General features: G+C 41.4%; 1 protein-coding gene across 5 annotated transcripts in view; it reads right to left on the bottom strand.

The window, feature by feature from the left end:
- Positions 1 to 10,372: 10,372 nt before the first annotated feature.
- Positions 10,373 to 18,229, bottom strand: part of SYT12 (synaptotagmin 12) — a 64,864-nt gene continuing 57,007 nt past the window's right edge. For all 5 annotated transcript variants that reach the window (XM_058156437.1, XM_058156403.1, XM_058156411.1 and 2 more), the window contains 4 exons: positions 17,087 to 17,302; positions 16,372 to 16,492; positions 15,043 to 15,176; positions 10,373 to 12,001 (listed from right to left, as the gene is read on the bottom strand). In XM_058156437.1, coding sequence (XP_058012420.1) covers positions 11,828 to 12,001; positions 15,043 to 15,176; positions 16,372 to 16,492; positions 17,087 to 17,302 — 645 coding nt within the window. In that variant the 3' untranslated portion in view covers positions 10,373 to 11,827. The remainder of the gene's footprint in view (positions 12,002 to 15,042; positions 15,177 to 16,371; positions 16,493 to 17,086; positions 17,303 to 18,229) is intronic.

Here is an 18,229-nt window from a genome sequence, read left to right as displayed (position 1 = left end):
GCAGCCTAGAAGATAATGGTCAACAGTTCACCACTCAAGGATAGTTTCAAGAAATAATGAAAAAATTAAATCAGTCAAAAGTATGAAAAGAACGAAAAAAAGGAGGGGGAATGTAATGCTTGGGGTAAGCAGAGGGCTGTGCATGCCAGCTGGGGGAGGCATGCTTTTCACATGGTTAGACAATGCTGGAATTTCAGATGAGGGAATCATCACATCACCCTAGAACCACAAACCTATGGCACGGGTGCCCAAAGTGGCACATGAAGCCACGTTGTCCGGCACATGTAGCCGTGCCTGTTTGTTTTCCTGGGTTTTGGCGCATATGTGCGCACGAGGATCAGCTGTCCTTCGCATATGTGGCAGTGCCAAAAACCAGTATGCGCATGCTCGCCAGCCAGCTGATTGTCGGGTGTGCATGTGTGCCAGAACCTGGACATTCAGCTTTTCTGGAGTATGATCCCTTCATGTGCACGGTAGTGCCAAAACCCGGCCTGCGCATGCACACCAGCCAACTGATCAGCGGGCGTGCATGCGTGCTAAAACCTGGAAGTTCGGCTTTTCCAAAGCTCGGCCCCAACGAGTGTGCATATGCGCCCGATGCGTTCATGCAACCTTTTTGGCACTTGCCGAAAAGGTTCACCATCACTGCCCTAGAACATGATATGTGATGCTCTGTATGAACATCAGGGCATCTCAGACACATTGGGGGTACGCATTAAGGGTGCACTGTGTGGCCAAAAAATTTTAGGACAGTGTGATTTTTTTTGCCAGCTCTGGGGCAGAAGACCCCATGTGTGCACGTAGCCTGAATCAATAGTATTTCTCAGTCGGTCTTGACATGTTAAGCTTCAAACTCTACAGGAAAGATAGCAGTCACCATATTAACTCATTGCTCTGCCCAAAGAACCCCCAGGCACAATACAAAGGTACAACCTGGGAAAGCAGTTGAAGTATCTACTCAACTATCACAATACAAAAAATAAGTGGCCACCCTTTGTTTTCCAATATGTCAGAATATTTACAAGTTTCATATACCTGTTCTCTCACCACCATATCATACTTGGTGGGCTTATTTTTAAATATTCTAATTTGCTATCATACTTGCTAGCAAGCAAGTCCAAATGTAACCAGTGGGACTTTTATTCAAGTGAACATATTTAAGTCTGAATTGTAAAGCATGCACGTAGGGAACATTTATGCAAACTAAGCAGTTCAGCATTTATTGAAGCAATTTAATTCCTTCTAGGGCAGAAAAATTAGATTTGCTTGGTAGAGCAATTTTCTGAGTTTCCTTCATGCAGAATTTGATTCAGAAGTTTCCTTGGTGCTCCAGTTTAGAAATAGATATTTCTGACAATTATTAATAAGATAAAAATATGAAATGTTATTGTTTCATGGATCTTGTTTGCAAAATAAATCTACTCAATGTACAAAATGAGAAATGCAATACATCTTTCCTCTTCACATCCAGTGTTCAAAGATTCAAATTCTCTTCAAAAATATTATAATTGAAAAAAGAGGTTTTGGGTGTTTTGTAAAACTACAGACTTTTTGCCTGGGATGAACTGTGGCATAAGATGGTACAATAATGGTCTAATTATAAGATCATGATGCTCAAATGATATTGCTTTGGCACACTCTTTATAATTATCTGAGTAATAGCCTTCCTTCCTTCCTTCCTTCCTTCCTTCCTTCCTTCCTTCCTTCCTTCCTTCCTTCCTTCCTTCCTTCCTTCCTTCCCAATAACCATGCCTCACTAATTTTATCTTCACAACTCCATGGACAATTAGACATGTAGAAACTAGTTTTTCCTCTCCAAACCGATTTGAGCTGGAGAGAATTTGACCTGTGAGAATCTTTCCATGCATGTTTCTTCTGGGCCTCCAAGTTGTTAGAAAAGTCCTAGCTAATTGGTCTAGTTGCACCTTGGTAACTGGAAGAGGCTTGTGAGTTGGATGCAGTTCCCTTCTACATATAAATAGACAGATTTGACTCAACAGAGGCATTTGTATTTCATATTTTTCTATAAGAATGTGAGGGAGTCCCATGACTGATAACTGGCAAGTTTTCTCAGGAAACTTGCTTATTATTCATGACCATCTGTTCATATGCAAGAAGAGAGAATGTCCTTGTATTTTTGGAAAGAGGGGGATGGGATGGCTCCTGATGCCATTACAGTTGAGCATCAGGCACGGGTGGGAGATTCATGGCAGGGGGTTATTCAGATGGTTATATGGGCAGATGGGTGGCATGTAAAGTGAACATACTGACAGCAAATATGTACCGACATTGAGAAGGCAGGCAGACTTTAGCACCTGGGATTTACTTTAGTGTATCTCTGAGCAGTACCACTAGAGCAACATAGTGGCTCATGTGATGGGCATTTGGTAGACACTAAGCACATGCTCAACTTAGAAACTTGTCATCAGAAATTCTTCCACATAAAAATTTATTCCCTGTTTTATCTTTGGTGTGTTTAATCAGCACTTCATTTAGGAGCAAAAGACCTCTTTATAATCATTGCTCTTGTTAGACATCTGAGAGTCAAATATGTGACTACAAGCTCATATACTAAAGGTTTATTGAGATCATCCAGTAGATTCTGAGTAAGTAAGCAGTGAAGAAAAAGGAGCTTGTGGGTTAATTGCATATATCCAGAGTTGTTACTAATAAACATACAGAGATTTATGGGGACTATTAGTGGGTAGGACCAGAGCAGCTTGGTGGTCTAGAGGTGAAGATGCTTGCCTGCCACTTGGCAGATGTTTCTCTATTAAGGCCCAAAGAGAAAATATCTGCTGGGAACTCTGCGTAGCTATATCTTCACACAGAAGTCATAGGATGTACACAATACATGGTTCTCCTACATTTCCTGACAACTGCAACCCTGCAAAGTAGATTGAGCTTAGAGAACATGAATGGCCAAGCTCCCACGGCTGGAGAGGGACTAGAACTGGGGTCTCCCAGTGCCATTCAGCATCTTAACCACTGCATGACCCTGGCTCTCTCTTGTCAAGCGGATTTTATTTATTTTTATTTATTTATTTATTGATCAAATTTATATACCTCTGCATAGGACTCTTTTTTTGTGATGTTTTATGTTTGCTTTGTTGTTTGGGTTGCTAACATGTACCGTATTTTTCAGAGTATAAGTTGCACTTTTTCCCCCCCAAAAAGGGTGAAAATCTGGATGCATCTTATACTCCAAATGTAGCCCCGCCCAGCTTATCAAATGGAGGTTTCAGAGACTGAAAAAAGCATAAGAAATGAAGCTTTAAAAAACAAGCCCCCAAACAGAGCTTTAGAAAAGAAGCTCCCAAACAGAACTTCAGAGGCTTTTTTTCTGAAGCTCCGTTTTGGAGGCTTTCAGAGGCAGAAAAACGTTTTTTCTGAAACAGAGTTTCAGAGGCAGGGAAAAAAACACACCAAAAAAACCCAAAAAACCCCAACAAGCCACAGAGCTCACAACCAAGGAACCTGTTGCTAAAATTCACTTCTGGGAACAGCTGATTAGGGGTAATCCAGGAGGCAATCCACCTGCCAATCAGCTTTTTTCTTATTTTCCTCCCCAAAAACTAGGTGCGTCTTATACTCGAGTGCGTCTTATACTCCGAAAAATATGGTAATTATTGCATACAATAGTTACTTTTCTACTTGTTTGGATTAATTCTCTGGATTTTGTTGTTTTGTTGTTTTTGTGAGTTGCCTGCTCAGTTGAAGTCAAGCAGCACCCAAATGAAATGAATAACTGAACAAGCGTTGTTGGATATGCCGGTAGTCCTCGACTTACAACCACAATTGAGCCCAAAATTTCTGTGGCTAAGTGAGACATTTGTTAAATGAATTTTGCCCCGTGTTATGACCTTTGTTGCCACAGTTGTTAAGCAAATCACTGCAGTTGTTAACTCAATAACACAGTTATTAGGTGAATCTGGCTTCCCTATTGACTTTGCTTATTGGAAGGGGATCACATGACCCTGGGACACTGCAACCGTCATGAGTCAGTTGCCAAGCATCTGAATTTTGATCATAGGGGAGCTGCAATGGTCGTGTGAAAAACGGTCATAAATCATTTTTTCATTGCCGTTGTAACTTTGGTCACTAAACGAACTGTTGCAAATCGAGGGCTACCTGTACACATAGCTTATATTTAAAATATTTGTAATATTTCCTTTTTCTTTTATTCAGCATCATGGTCTCCCCTACAGGCCTTTATATTTGATGATGATGATGATGTTCATCTATCGTGTTCAAACAGGACCTTGACATCTAACAGGTTGTGGGCTGTCCACAGTGTGTCCGCAGGTGGCTGGTAAGGCCTATACAGGCACGGAATGTTCTGCCACATGTCGGGCAGACATGTGTGGGCACCATTGTTGCAGCATTTGCAGCTCTGGCTTTACGGAGTGCTCGCTTCTCTTGTGTTATGGATGTTCTTCTGTCTTTAAATGCCTGGCAGCCTTGGTGGATCAACGTGCGTCATGTTGTTTGATCTTATGCCAGGGTTTCCCAGGACATGGTGTTGATATCCAGGGACTTGGAGGAGGCTTTCAACGTGTCTTTGAATCGTTTCCTTTGTCCCCATGCGATCACTTTCCTTGAGATAGCTCACCATAGAGGAACTGTTTAGGGATGTGGTGGTCTGGCATCCTTGCAACATGGCCTGCCCAGCACATCTGGGCTTTCATCAGCAGGGTGTGAACTGATAGCAGGCCTGCTCTGGAGAGGACTTCTGTGTCTGGCACCTTGTTTTGCCACCGGATCCCCAGAGGTCTGTGAAGGCAGGGCATGTGGAAGTGGTTCAATTGCCTAGCGTGCCTCCTGTATACAATCCAAGTCTCGCTGGCATACATCAGGGTGGTTAGCACTACTGCTCGGTAGACTTTGAGCTTTGTAGCAAGGCTTTTTCCATAGTGGTCCCACACGTTGGTCAGTAGTCTGCCATATACAGAGCTTGCCTTGGCGATTCTGCAGTTGACCTCAATGTCAACTGTCACTGCGTGGGAGAGAGTGCTGCCAAGGTGTGTAAATTGGTCCACCGCTTGCAGCTTTTGTCCCTTCACTGTGATGAAGGGTATCTTGGTATTGAGCTTTTGGGGCTGCCTTTATATTTAGAAGGCTGTAGAACCCCCTCCTCCCCTCAAAAGAAGGGGCGGGAAAACGATGGTCAACCATGGGAAGGAATCTGTCCAGAAATCCAGGGGCAGTTCCACCAACTGGCTGTTTCTGGGTCTGGAGACATAGTGTATATAAAATCTTACCTATTATGTGATACGGGATTTGGAAATATTGATTTCAGCTGTTCACATGCTGCCCCCTTCCCTTGGCATCACAACTGTCCCTTTTACATCCTTCCTTCCCCATGTAATATCTTACGAGAGTGGAAATCTCCTTTATAGTCTTTTTCTCTTTTTTTTTTTTGCCAACCCACTAGAGATTACAATTAGAATTTGCCCTTCTCAATATTTCTGCCTCCCTTCAGATTTATGCCCATATTGCAGCAGATGCAATCAGTAGATTATAAGCAGAAGCGACTCCAGTATTGCAAATTGTCAGCCAAAATCGTGTAGTTCTGGACTTCCTCTTAGCTAGCCAAGGAGATATTTATGTTCTCATTAATTCTAGTTGTTGCACTTTTATTGATCAACAGGATAAGTTTCTTGCTTAATGTTCAGGTAATCTCAACCAGTCTGCCAATTTTCATGCTATTGCACAAACTGATGCTTTCTTTACCATCCTTCCTCAATATCTGGCACTTTTTCATCAATTGGCTACCTTATTTGGAGTGGTTAAAATTGCTGATTGTTATGATCATATTTTTTGGAGTGATTAGACACACGGTGTGGTGCTATATGCAGTGTTTTCCTCTGTGCTTAAAGGATTGTTTCCAAAAAGAGATGATGCCCAACTCATGGTTCTAAACTCCTACACTCCTAACCGTGATCCCAATTATTACTTATGCTTGCAACACCCACAAAAGTGACACATCACTACTTTCACTACGGTTTGGTACAGAGTGTTAAAGGGGGAAATGATGAAGTAGCTTAAAGCCATTTGGGAAAGTTTACCTGTTGTGTCTGCACCCCCCGAGGCAGCCCTCCTGCCAGAAAGTAACTTGGAGCCGGGCCTGCTGCCAGAAAGTGACTTGGAAAGTGAGGGGGAAGGGCCGTCAGGACATACCTCAGGAGCACCGGCTTCCCTGGCTCAGCTCCAGGAGCCAGAGGCAGGCCAGGTGGAAGAGATAACGAGGCCTCTGTCCCCTGACTCTTTCCCCCTCCAGGCCACGCCTTCAGACCTGGCTGACGGCAATCAGGCTTGATTGGACCCTAGGTTTCGTAGGCAGGAGAGGAGGGAACAACAGAAGCAGGGGTGGGGCAGGCCTAGGAAGTGCTGAGTCATGGAGCCACACCCCACAGGATATAAAAGGCAGCGAGAGCTGTTGTGTCTCTTTGTAACAGGCAAATCCACTGATTGACTAAGAGCTGAAGTTTGTTCCTGGGTGAGTCACCAGTTTCGTGGAAGATAACGAAGGCTCTTGGCATACACTGGCTATTCTGCTGCCAGAGCTGATAGTGCCGGCTAATTAAGCCATCACTCTGACGGAGGCAAAGGAGGACAGAGTTAAAACTGCAAGTAGTTGCCTTGCCATGGGGTCACAGAAGTTCATCATTGGCACAGTCAAAATCATGCCCAGAGGCAGAGAGCTTAGATAATGAAGCTCACTCTCCCATGAAAATATAATTGCCTAATAATGTTATGCAGGGAGTTGTTTATTTATATTGACCAATAATAATTAAAGCTGTATAACTTCCTTGCCTGAAACTGTCTAGATATGTTGTAAAATTGCAAACCTGTGCACTTGATTTGTGGCATCTACCCCAAAGTTTCTCTCTTTGATTGGAATAAAAGAAGGGATTCCGGTTTCCACTGTTTGTGTGTGTGTGTTTCAAGTGAACAAAGCCCGTGTTGGCTCTGTCAACAAAGAGAATGAAAATCCTGCTTTTATTTTAGAAGACCACCCAAAATGATGGGTTAACTTAATCCATTTATTTTCCCCCCTCCAAAGCTGACCACTACTTTCTCTTGACTAAAGTTAAAGTCCTATCCTGGATGCAAACTTTGTATCATAGACCTACATCATCTACTATGCTATTTTACGATTGTTATAGGAATGAGTCCAAAATTCAAACCGTTCCAAGAAATCTACTGATTATGTCATCATGTTTTTTTATATCTGCTTTTGTACTACTGGAGAGAGGAGTACTAAATTGGATAGGCTGTAGTGCCGAGGGAACATGGCAGGGGTGAAATGCTACTGGATTAGACCGGATCATGCGATCCGGTAGCAATCGTGGCTAGTATTTCGGCGATCTGGTAGCGATGGAGGAACAAAGCTCCGCCCACCCGCCTGGGTATAATTACTTCCTGGTTTTAACCAGGAAGTAGCAGGAAGTAATGTGTTTACCTTCTGTGCATACACAGGTCTGAGCGCGCATGTGACACGCATGTGTGCTTTCTTCGCTTATGAGTGTGGTGCATGGACTTCCAAGCCGGTAAGGAAGGTAAATAGATTTCACAAGGGGAGATAATCCTTCAACAGCTATTAGAGGGCTTCTTCCTGAGAGGAGCACCATTTAAGGAAGGTCTCTCAGCCAACTGACTGATCAGTGTTGATCATTAGAAACCACATAAATTGTCTCCACGAAAACTTTCTACACCAAGATTACCTCAGTTGGCTAATTTCATTATAGAGCGTTTGAAAGGAAGATGAAGTAGGAAAGCCTGCTTGTACCAGCCCATCTAGGCATATGAAAAGCTACTAATCCTATATTGTTTCACTGTGAGAACATCACATACAAAATCTGTACATTCATTGATTTATTACAGGTTCAGAAGCATGTGTAACTGACCACCTCCACTCTCCACAGCACATCAGTGCTTCAGAATACAGGCCTTAGCAACATATCAGTAAAAATTCCCTCGTGTCAAATATGCTGCCAATAAACAATCCTAGTATCAGAGATGGAAGAGGTTATTTAGTCCATCAAATCAGACTTTCTGTTAAATGCAGGAATCCTAATGGAAACATCCCAGTCTGAACAAGAGTACAAACAGAGGGGTAGGATTTTGCTCATAGACCTGTTTGTTCTATAACATCAAGAATGAATGAATTGATCACAAAACAGAACAACAGACCTTTTCAGGTCTTGATACTTGGAATGACAGTTCTGCTTCTGGCAATTCATCCCAAAATGGTAAGATTTGTATCCCAGACATCCAAAATAGAAGAACTTGTTTAAAGCATCTGTTTTAGTTTTAACAGATTCTATTTCCTATCTAGCTTTATTTCAGGATTTCCCCCCCTGCTACATGAAATCTGTTTCCTAAGAAGATTCATTGTAATCCTTGAAAAGATCTTTAAACTGTCAGCAGCTTCTTCTCTGTGTGCTAAAATAGTCTGTTCCCTAGATACTATTCACAGGAGATGCTTAAATTACCTTTATTAAATGCCATGTTTTTCCTTAGAGGCATAGCTTCTGCTTTGGTAAAAGGCTAGTCTGGGCGGCAAGAGAGAGCAACTTTTCTAGAATTTAGACCTTGCTCAGATCCTTACCATTATTTGGTAGCATGGGAAGAGATGAATTTTCTGGAAAAGAAGTCAGATGCCATTTCTGTGTGCTAGAAAAATACATGGCATATCCTTCCAAAAGCAAGCTATTTGTCACATGCAAGAATTAAAGGTTTGCCCTTAGGGAAATCTTGCTTTTAAAATGTTGATCAGTTAAGTATTAAGAGCTGAAGAGAGTTTAAAAATATTTTTACTGCTTCTTTGGAACATGGGGTTTGATCAGTGGTGGGATTCAGCCAGTTCGGGGGAACCAGTAGATAAATTGCTGGCTGGCTCGGCCCCTCCCCTCCCCTTCCAGGAGTCCCCACACACCCCATTTTGGCTCCCAGGTAAATGCAGGGAGGCCTCCCGGGCCCAAAATGGGCACGGGAGTGTAGTGCCCCCCCTGCAGCCTGTTTTCACTCTCAGGAGGCTTCAGGGAGGCCTCCTAGGCCCAAAAGGGGGCACGGGGGGTGGCATGTTCCCCTGTGGCCTGTTTTTGCTCCCGGGGGGGTGCAGGAGGCTGAGTACTGCCTATCACACCCCCTGGCCACACCCACCATGGCCACGCCCACCCAGCTGGTCATTAGGGCAGAGTTGTTAAATTATTTGAATCCCACCACTGGGTTCAATTTACATAAATAGGTAATGGGTTCTGCCAGACCACCTGTTCGTTGCATTTTTTCAAACCATTCCCAATGCCTCTCCAATCCCTCCTGGGATTTCCCCATTTCATCCTCACCATTCCTGAATTCGGAACATTATTTAGCAAGGCTTTCACAGGTAGATCCTTAGCAAAAACCAGGCAGCTAAAGCAGTACAGTCTCTGCCTCACAACATGGCAGTTGTGAAATTATTCCACTCAGGCCTGAGCTTCCAGTGGTCCATGAATTAAAAAACACCTTCTGTTCCATCACAAGGAGATAAAGTTTGAATTCATGTGGGAGCTAGTCTAGGAAGCTCCATGTGCTATCCCAGCAAATCCAGCTGGGATACCACATGGAGCTGGCTATTTCTTGAGCTGGGCTAAATGAAATAGAGGTAATAGGACAGGCTGATCGTCTAATCCAGGAGTGTCAAACTTGATTTCATTGAGGGCCACATCAGGGTATTTGACCGGGGGGGGCTGGGTGGATGTGGCCAGGATGGGCCCTCCTGAGCTCTGTTTTTGCTGGCAAAGGCACCATGGGCTGGTCCTTCGCTGTTTCCAGGGCAGCCCCGCAGTCCAGATCAAAGCACCCTATGGGCTGGTTCCTTGAGTTTGACACCCCTGGTCTAGTCAATGTGAATTGCCACAAAGATAGGATGACTTCAGTAAAACCTATGTTTCCCTAATACAAGGGAAGAAGGGGAAATGGTTTTCCACGGGTGTCAAGGAAACAGAGTCTCGGGGATTTTGCAATGTGTTACAACTGGCATTTGATCTCATATGATGGATGGGGGTGCAAACGTGATAGAGATTGATATAGATATGGGAATATTACTTTCTGTCTTGCATGTGGCACTGTTGAGGTTTTAAATCAATTGAAAATTCGAAAGCCAGCCGACTAATCAGAGGTTCACAAAATTACTACATGAGGATCAAAAAGATGAAAGATTGTCTAGAAACCACATCAGAACAGTGCTTAGTTGTTTGCGAGGTTGTTTTTTTTATCTTGGTGTTCCTACATTCTTTTTATAAATTTTACAATTAATAACAAAAAAGAGATTTTTAAATTTACTTTTATTTACTTATTTATCAAATTTATGTAACCACCTATCTCACCAAAAGTGACTTACTTTTGGGTGCAAACACATCATCCACAATGTTTTGAGTAACCATGAAATATTTTGCCATAGAATTTCCCTTTGTTTTACTCAATTTCATTTTTATTTTTCAAGCTGCCATTCTCTATTTCTCAAAATACAAATATTTAGTGTCCTATGACTGATGTGGCCTTGAATTACGAATCACCCTGTCAAATTTCCAATATTAAGGATGGTTCTGTCATGCACAATATATCTGAATCCACTCTACTTCCTCTTTTCTTCTGCCCTGCATGATCTCAACTGCTTTTTGAGGTCAAGTACACGTAAAATGAATAAATAAAGCATTCACACTTTATAGACAGGCTGGTCTCCAATTGCTCATAAATGGTGAAAAGGGGAAGGAAAAGTCCATTGGTTATTCAATTCTATACCATATGTATAAAATAAGGCCCAGTGAATTTACATTTCAGTAGATAAGCACAATATTGCATCCTCTGTGACGATAATGTTCCTATTGGACATTGGAACTAAACAGGACCACACCAGAGCCCAGGTAGGTATTGAATGAGCAGAGGTCATCTGTGTGATGGTGCTGTGCTCTATGGGATTACATTTTTACCATAATTCAAAGAGAGGAGAAAGATTTGTGAATCTTCAAAGCAAATTTGTTGAGTTTTTACAGCAAGCAGTTGTCCATATATCTAATGATGCACATCTTTGTAAAAGTTCACTCTGTCAATTATTTACTCAAATATGAGCCTTTCATGAGTTTTCTTCTCCAAAACAGGCAAACAGGATAACAGTACTTGAATCTCAACCATGATAAGACACATGTGACAATGGTTGCCAAAAAATGTGACTTAAGCAACTTCAGTTGGAAGTAATTTTGCCCAAATTTATCTGAAATAATCAAGACTTGATTCCCAACAAATGTGAGAAGGAACGAAGTATAAAATTGTGATCCATATACATTTATATCAAGGCAGGACCCATTCACTCCCAAGAATCTGACTTCCAAGTCAACATGTCTGAAACATAGGTGAAGTCAAATGCATAAAATACTATAAGCTTTCCTTTTAAGTCTTCTTCAATAGAGAAAAATAATGTAAAAATGCAAGACTCAGTGTGAAAGAACTTCAAGAATAATTGGCTCTCCAAGTTGGTGATGTTAGAATGACGGAATCAAAAGACTACCTTATTTGTCCACCAGCTACCGAGCATCCCTCTGTATTTATATATCTTCTTCTCTTATTGTTTTAGCTATGATTCTTTTTCAAGGCTTGGGTAGTCTCATTTGGCAACCCATCATCACATAATCATCTGTCACTGCTATTATTATTTGTGAGGAATATTTAGATTTTTTTTAACTCTTATGATCTCACAAATTCATTGTTCCAATAGCATCAGCCTCCTGAAGTTATTTATTTAAGCACCGTGTTGGATTACTTTTGGTGAGGTGCAGGTACGCCCTTAGCTTTGTCGAAGTGGGTGCCACATAGATATAGGTTTTCTCAAGGTAGCCAACATTTGATTCCAGTGAGTGATGCCCATGCCTCCTGCAGCCGGGCCAATGACAACATGGCCAATATTTTCAGCTCTCCCATCTTCACAGCATTGTGCGACTGTCACCCGAAGAGACAGTTCCTGTAAAGGCATAAATTAGGATTAGAATCTTTGATGGCACACAACGCATTGGAATTCTGCTATCTTCAATTGACAAACTACACCCAGTTTAAATAAAAGTAATGCAATTAGAAGATTGAAAGTTGGGGAACTTGCCCAGAGTCACAAAGCTTGCACATCTTACCCTTTTCAAAACCTCTGCAATGCTGCCCAGTTTCCTGATTCCTGTGCTCCATCATCCCTTTGAGCCTTCGATGATAATTTCATTCTGCTGCTCCATTATCCCATTGGTACAAAAACAGGCAGCCACAGACACCCCACTTTTGTGCTTTTTGTGATGAGAGGGGAAAAGACTAAAAATCCCCAGTTGGCCACTGTGCTGGGGCAGTGGCAAGGGCATCCCTCAGAGCAACAGGAGAGGGTGGAGATGGGCAATGCAAAATATTACTGTGTTCTGATAGCAGATGGCAGGGAGAAGTTCCAGGAACTCAGTGCTGAAATTTCCCACCAATGGGACATGAACTGGCCGAGAGCTCTAAAGGAAATGCTGCATATTCCCAGCAAAAGTGCTTCTTTTGGCACAGTTCATCACTTCAGCTTCTCAAGAGCCACGAGAGCCCCACAACCTCATGGAAAAATGTGTTTCTGTGTACACTAGTATAAGTTTCCATTTTGTCCTAAGCCATTCACTGCAATTATGCAGTGGAAAACGAACCATGATCTTGTACCTACAGAGCTCCATCAGGACCAGCCATGCTGAGCATCTTCTCAGAAGTCACTGCTGTGGTAGTCAGACTAACTGGTTTAGTTTAATTGAAATATTTAGTTTAATATTTTTTTGGCTTTCTATGCTAAATCTGATCACCTCATTCCAAAACCAACTTTAGTTTTTATCTCTCCAAAAGATTGGTCACCTGTGATTTAAATAAACCCCTCAATGTACAGTCCCGATTTCTGGCATTTGGAGGAAATTTAAGACACATCAGGAACAAGAAGGACACAAAGGAAAAAAAAGGAGAGGAGAGGAATGGAAAGGGGAGGGGAGAAGATGACAGGCTGATGTGGAAAAAGGCATTTAAAACTGAAGGTATGCCGGGTTTCAACAACTGCCTGAGAGAAGTAAAAGACATTTGTCTGAACAAGTCAAATTTTAGAAGCTTCATCTTGGATGGATTTCTTACACCACTCCTAAATGCGTCTTCAAATGTAAATCCTATTATTTGGGAAAAGTTTTGCTGCTCTGATGTAGACTGAAGTGTATGACCTCAACCTTTCAATAGCAATTAGCAACTGTCTCTTTATTCTAAGTTAGTCTTTGCTCTGTTTGCAAATGAAACAGTAATAGGTCTTCAGGCAACCTGCAGATTTATGTATAGTAATTTTTTATCATTGTTCCCATTCTGTTTATTTTTGTGAACGCTTATTCCAGAAGCTTTAGCCTATCTCTTCTGATCATCTCATCTTCAAGAAAAAGAGGGATAACAAGAAAAGTAAGCCTTTTCTTGGTTATTGTGATATCCCATCCTTTTACTTGTCTCCATGCTGTTGCTGCTGAATAAAGCTTCCTCATACAGTGACTTCTCATTTGAAGACTATTCTTTTAGATAGGATTCATTAGATTCCAGCACAAAAGGTTTTGAATGACTGAAAAACAAATGGAGTTATATATTCAGCCTACCAAATGACATGCTGATTGGTTTACATTGCCCATGTCAGTTTTCCCCCTCATCATGCAAATGTGTATTTAATCTGAAAGCCTGTTTTTATGCCAAATCCTTCTAGACAGAATCTATTTTCCATCAAGAAAAACTTGTGAAATCACCCGGACTAAGACTGCAAAATTGAATGCTATAAGCCTATTCTGTTTGCGTTAGTTTACTTTTGCTAAATAATATTTAAGTCTGAATTTTTTTGCTAAGTAACATTTAAGTCTGAATTTATCATGGTGCTCTAATCAGGGGCCCTCTGCAACACTCTGTGATACCTGAAAAACCTAGCTTCAGTTCACACAATCACTGACACAAACAGTTCAATGTAGGGTTAAGACATAAACCACCCTATGTTTATATCTGCCATAATCCCCAAAAGGTCTAAGTTTGTTGACAAAAGTATTAATTATTTACAGACTGTCAAAAGTAAATGTATTTATTCAATAAATTTATATGGCTGCCCAATTCACAGACAGTAACTCTGGGCAGCATGCAGCAATGAAAAGCCACAATTTAACACACATGCACATTCACCCAAGTCAATTTTTAACATTTCTACTCCATTTTGTAGTTGAGCATTTTGTTCCAATGATCTGGCTTTAATTGCGATGAAAGCACAGTCATGTACCATAAGCCACCCTCTAAGCCATAGTCATGCACCATAAGCCCAGCAGATGGGGCAGACCAATTTAATTCTACTCTTGTCCCTCAAACTCGGAAGCACATACAGAGGGAGTCACTATTTCAAGTTCTAGGGCCAATGACAATCGTTCTGTTTAAGCAGTCTGTGGCTGATGTAAGTCTAGCAGGATATGCTTACATGTAGAATAGCTATAGCGACATGCCAAAAGTTGACTTATGATCATACACCATTCACCTGACTCAGCATAAGCAGAAATGAGAAAAGCCTAGCTGAGCATATTAGAGCATGTATAAGTTCCCAGATTCAATCCTTGGCATCTCTAGCTGAAAGGATCTCAAACAGTAGGGCTGTGGAAAAAAACAACTGCTTGAGTCACTGCGGACAATCCTGACTGGAATGACTCAGGACCAGTTCATCTGTAGAGTCACATGCCAATGTGAACCACCAAATCAATATTAATCCAGCTAGAGACTTTAGTAAATAATACAGTCAAGTTATAGATCAGGGCAAGAACTGAATATGGGTCCTTCAATACCACTTGCACAATAGCATCTAATGTCCCAGGAATGCTTGGGCTAGAAATAGATGCCAAAATCACCAATGTGTTGCTGCACTGTACATGCTTTAGTGCCTGTGCCTATAGTGGGGGGGGGGGGCGGGGGGGGAGGTGGAGGGCACCAGGTACATCATTTGAACCAGAGAGCTCTTACCTGCAGGACAATTGCTGGCACGGAAAAAATCATGGCCTCATTAAACACTGGATTTGTGTCATCTCTCTTTACTGCAGTTTTTTTCTTGCTGATCTTCCTCCCATCTTGCAGCAAGTATACTTTGACAAAAGGATCTGAAGGAAGAATAAGAAGATGACCCCTTTTCCAAAGAAATCGTTTTCACACCATGCTTATTTTAACTTGGAAACTCTATAACAACTTCAATGGGTGCAGTTTCTGCTACTACGTTTCACCTCTTGTCTTTTTTATTCTGGATATCAAGGATGACTAGAAAGTATGCTACCACATGACAAAAAAAATATGTATCACATTATGGTCATATTTTAAAGCATTATAATCAGAGTCTTCAGGGTAGAATAGGTTAACTTCTACAAACACACTTGCCGACCAGAACTAGGAGAAATCCAATTAATTAAAATTGGAAATTAACCGATCATTTCCTAATTTCTTTGAAGAAATAACCTCCTACAGATTTTCAATTTCTGCTAATGGCTATTTAAGTAGCTTGATGCTTAAGATGAGACATTCCAGAATATACAATGCCTGTCCTGCTATGATCACTTTCTGGAAAAAAACACAGAAATTTGGCAACACATTGCGAAGGTCTCCATCCCTCAGCCAATCTCCATATTTTCTGCCTTGAATCTTATATTATTGGAAAAAATCAATTATACATCTATAATTTAGATTTAGCAAATGCTAAAAGTTAAGATCATGGAAGGAGAAGATTATTATTATTTAATTCTGCTTGATGACTGATCAGGGAGAAATGCGATTTTTTTCAGCCACTGTGTTTGTTCCCTTCGGCCCTACAAAACTGCTTTAGAGAACTGGGGCACAGAGATCACTACACTCCATCCTTTCTACTTTTCAAAGATTTTACTGAGTGGTTGGAATGAATTTCAGTCTCAGAATGTGGGTAACAGATGTGGATCATTCACTGCATTTAGAAATAAAGTCATTTCCTACCAGCATATAGAAATCAGAATTCTTCCACTCATCCTATGGATTTAGTAGAGCTTATCGTAGTTTTACACTGATCAATACTTCTATAATACAGAGAATGCATTACAAACATGCATTACAAAAGTGTGTGTCACTTTTTCCACTCCCTAGTTTTGTAGCAGAACTAAATCTTTAAAATAAAATACGATACAATAGACTGCAATACAACTCAACTTGCAAGAGAACCAGATTGTGCTCTCAACCATTGCTGACCCATTCACTGAATGCTGAGGCATCATGTTTATAAGTTATCCAGCACTGGGGAGAAGTGGTGGAGGAAGGGTGAAGAGGGATCCTACTGACCTGCAGTCATTTTTCCATTAGTCCACACAAGATTCTTGGCTTTAACCACAACTACAGTCAATCGCTCTGCTGTGGGTAAATAGCTAAGACACAGCAGGATTTCACCCACCGAATCAGTTGCCTATAAATAAAAAGGAGAGGAACATTCATTATTCAATATTCTACAAGCCTTGCAAAGGAACTAATGGCATAATCTATTTTCTTCTCTCCTGAGTCCGAGGATGGGGAATATATTAGAATGCTGCCAGGAAAGGTGCCCTAAAAACTGAAGTTTGGTATTTGGATGATGTAGAGAGTTACCAAGAGGCTGAAGAAGCTCCCCTAAATATTTCTGTTTCATTTAGTCCTTAGAAATCTATTTTGCCTAGTCCTCCTGCAACTACAGGCTCAACCAAGGAGCTCACAAGTGAGAAAAATAGCATCGGACTAACAGTATGGAGATTTTCCTTCATTACTCTTGGGACCACTGACTCATTTTTAGAGAACAATAATGACAGAACTGGAGACTCAGAGATTCTTGCCTGAAGGAAGGCATGACATATTGAGATACAGCAAGTTATTTCGGCTCCTGAGGTAGGAAGATCTTGTAAGGGCCTTTTCCCCTGCATGATAGTACAATAGTAACAAAACCAGCAATGATCCTAAATGATAGGCCTTCCTTCCAGGACTCCAAATCAGTGTGCAGTAGTAGGATGGACCACGAGAACACTCTTACCTTATTCATGTCTTGCAGATAAAGCCAGGCGTTGAAAGGGCGGACAAAGATACCCAAGTCAGATAACTTCAGCTCAGCCACACCAGTGCTAATGTTTCTCTCATCCTCATCAATGCCAAAAACAGAGAATCTCAAGCTGTTTTCCTCCAACGTGGAAGGATCCAAGGGAATGGAAAACTTCTCATCAAAGAAGACCGAGTAAGCACTTCTTTGGATCTGCATAGAGAAAGAAAATACAGTAGAAGAGGTTTAAACATATTCAAGTTAAAAAAGCCACCTGTGGCTAGGGAGATGAAGCTGTCACTCTTTTTAAAGAGAAGTATTTTTTTTTAAAAAAATCATGAAATAGTAGCAATAGAAAAAGCACTTAGACTTATATACCAGTTCACAATGTTTTACAGCCCTCTCTAAGCGGTTTACAGAGTCAGCCTATTGCCCTCAACAATCTAGCTCCTCATTTTACTGACCTCGGAAGGATAGAAAGCTGAGTCAACCTTGAGCCGGTCAGAATCAAACTGCCAAACTGCTGGCAGCCGGCAGTCAGCAGAAGTAGCCTGCAGTACGACATTCTAACCACTGCGCTACCACGAATATTATTAGTAACCACTTAATATATATTAGAAAAGTGAAATAAAATTGAGCTACCCAAAACCATAACTGACAATGCGTAAAGGATATTTTATCTTATTATGTTTCTTGTTCCCTGACCTGAAGACTCCCCCAAAGAGAACTTTAATAAAAAAAAGTCACGAATGGCACTAGCAGAAATCTATAGAGGCACGGGAGATTAGCCATCATTTTGCAGGAACTATTCCTTATCCCTACAAAGAGCAGTGATACTGTTATTAAAACGAGTCTACAAATCTGAACAATGCAATGATCCCCTGATTCTAAATTGCAGGTTTTCTGCAGTGCACCGCAAATTGCTCTATAGGACAGTTAAATCATGATCTAATGAGAAACACACTATTGCAGAATGAGGGGAGAGAGGGAAAATCATGGTCCATTTTCAAGCAATGGCACATTTCGACTGCTCTTCAAATACAGCATGGCCGTGAAGAGTTCCAAGGAGTGCTTAAAAGAGAGACCTGGGCAGAAGTCACCGAATCAGCCCTCCTGCAGTGGGGTAAAGTGAAAGATCTA

This window comes from Ahaetulla prasina, chromosome 1 (assembly GCF_028640845.1).
Source record: "Ahaetulla prasina isolate Xishuangbanna chromosome 1, ASM2864084v1, whole genome shotgun sequence".
Taxonomy (NCBI): Eukaryota; Metazoa; Chordata; class Lepidosauria; order Squamata; family Colubridae; genus Ahaetulla; species Ahaetulla prasina.
The sequence above is the reverse complement of the archived record's forward strand: the minus strand, read 5'-3'. Positions and strand labels throughout refer to the sequence as shown.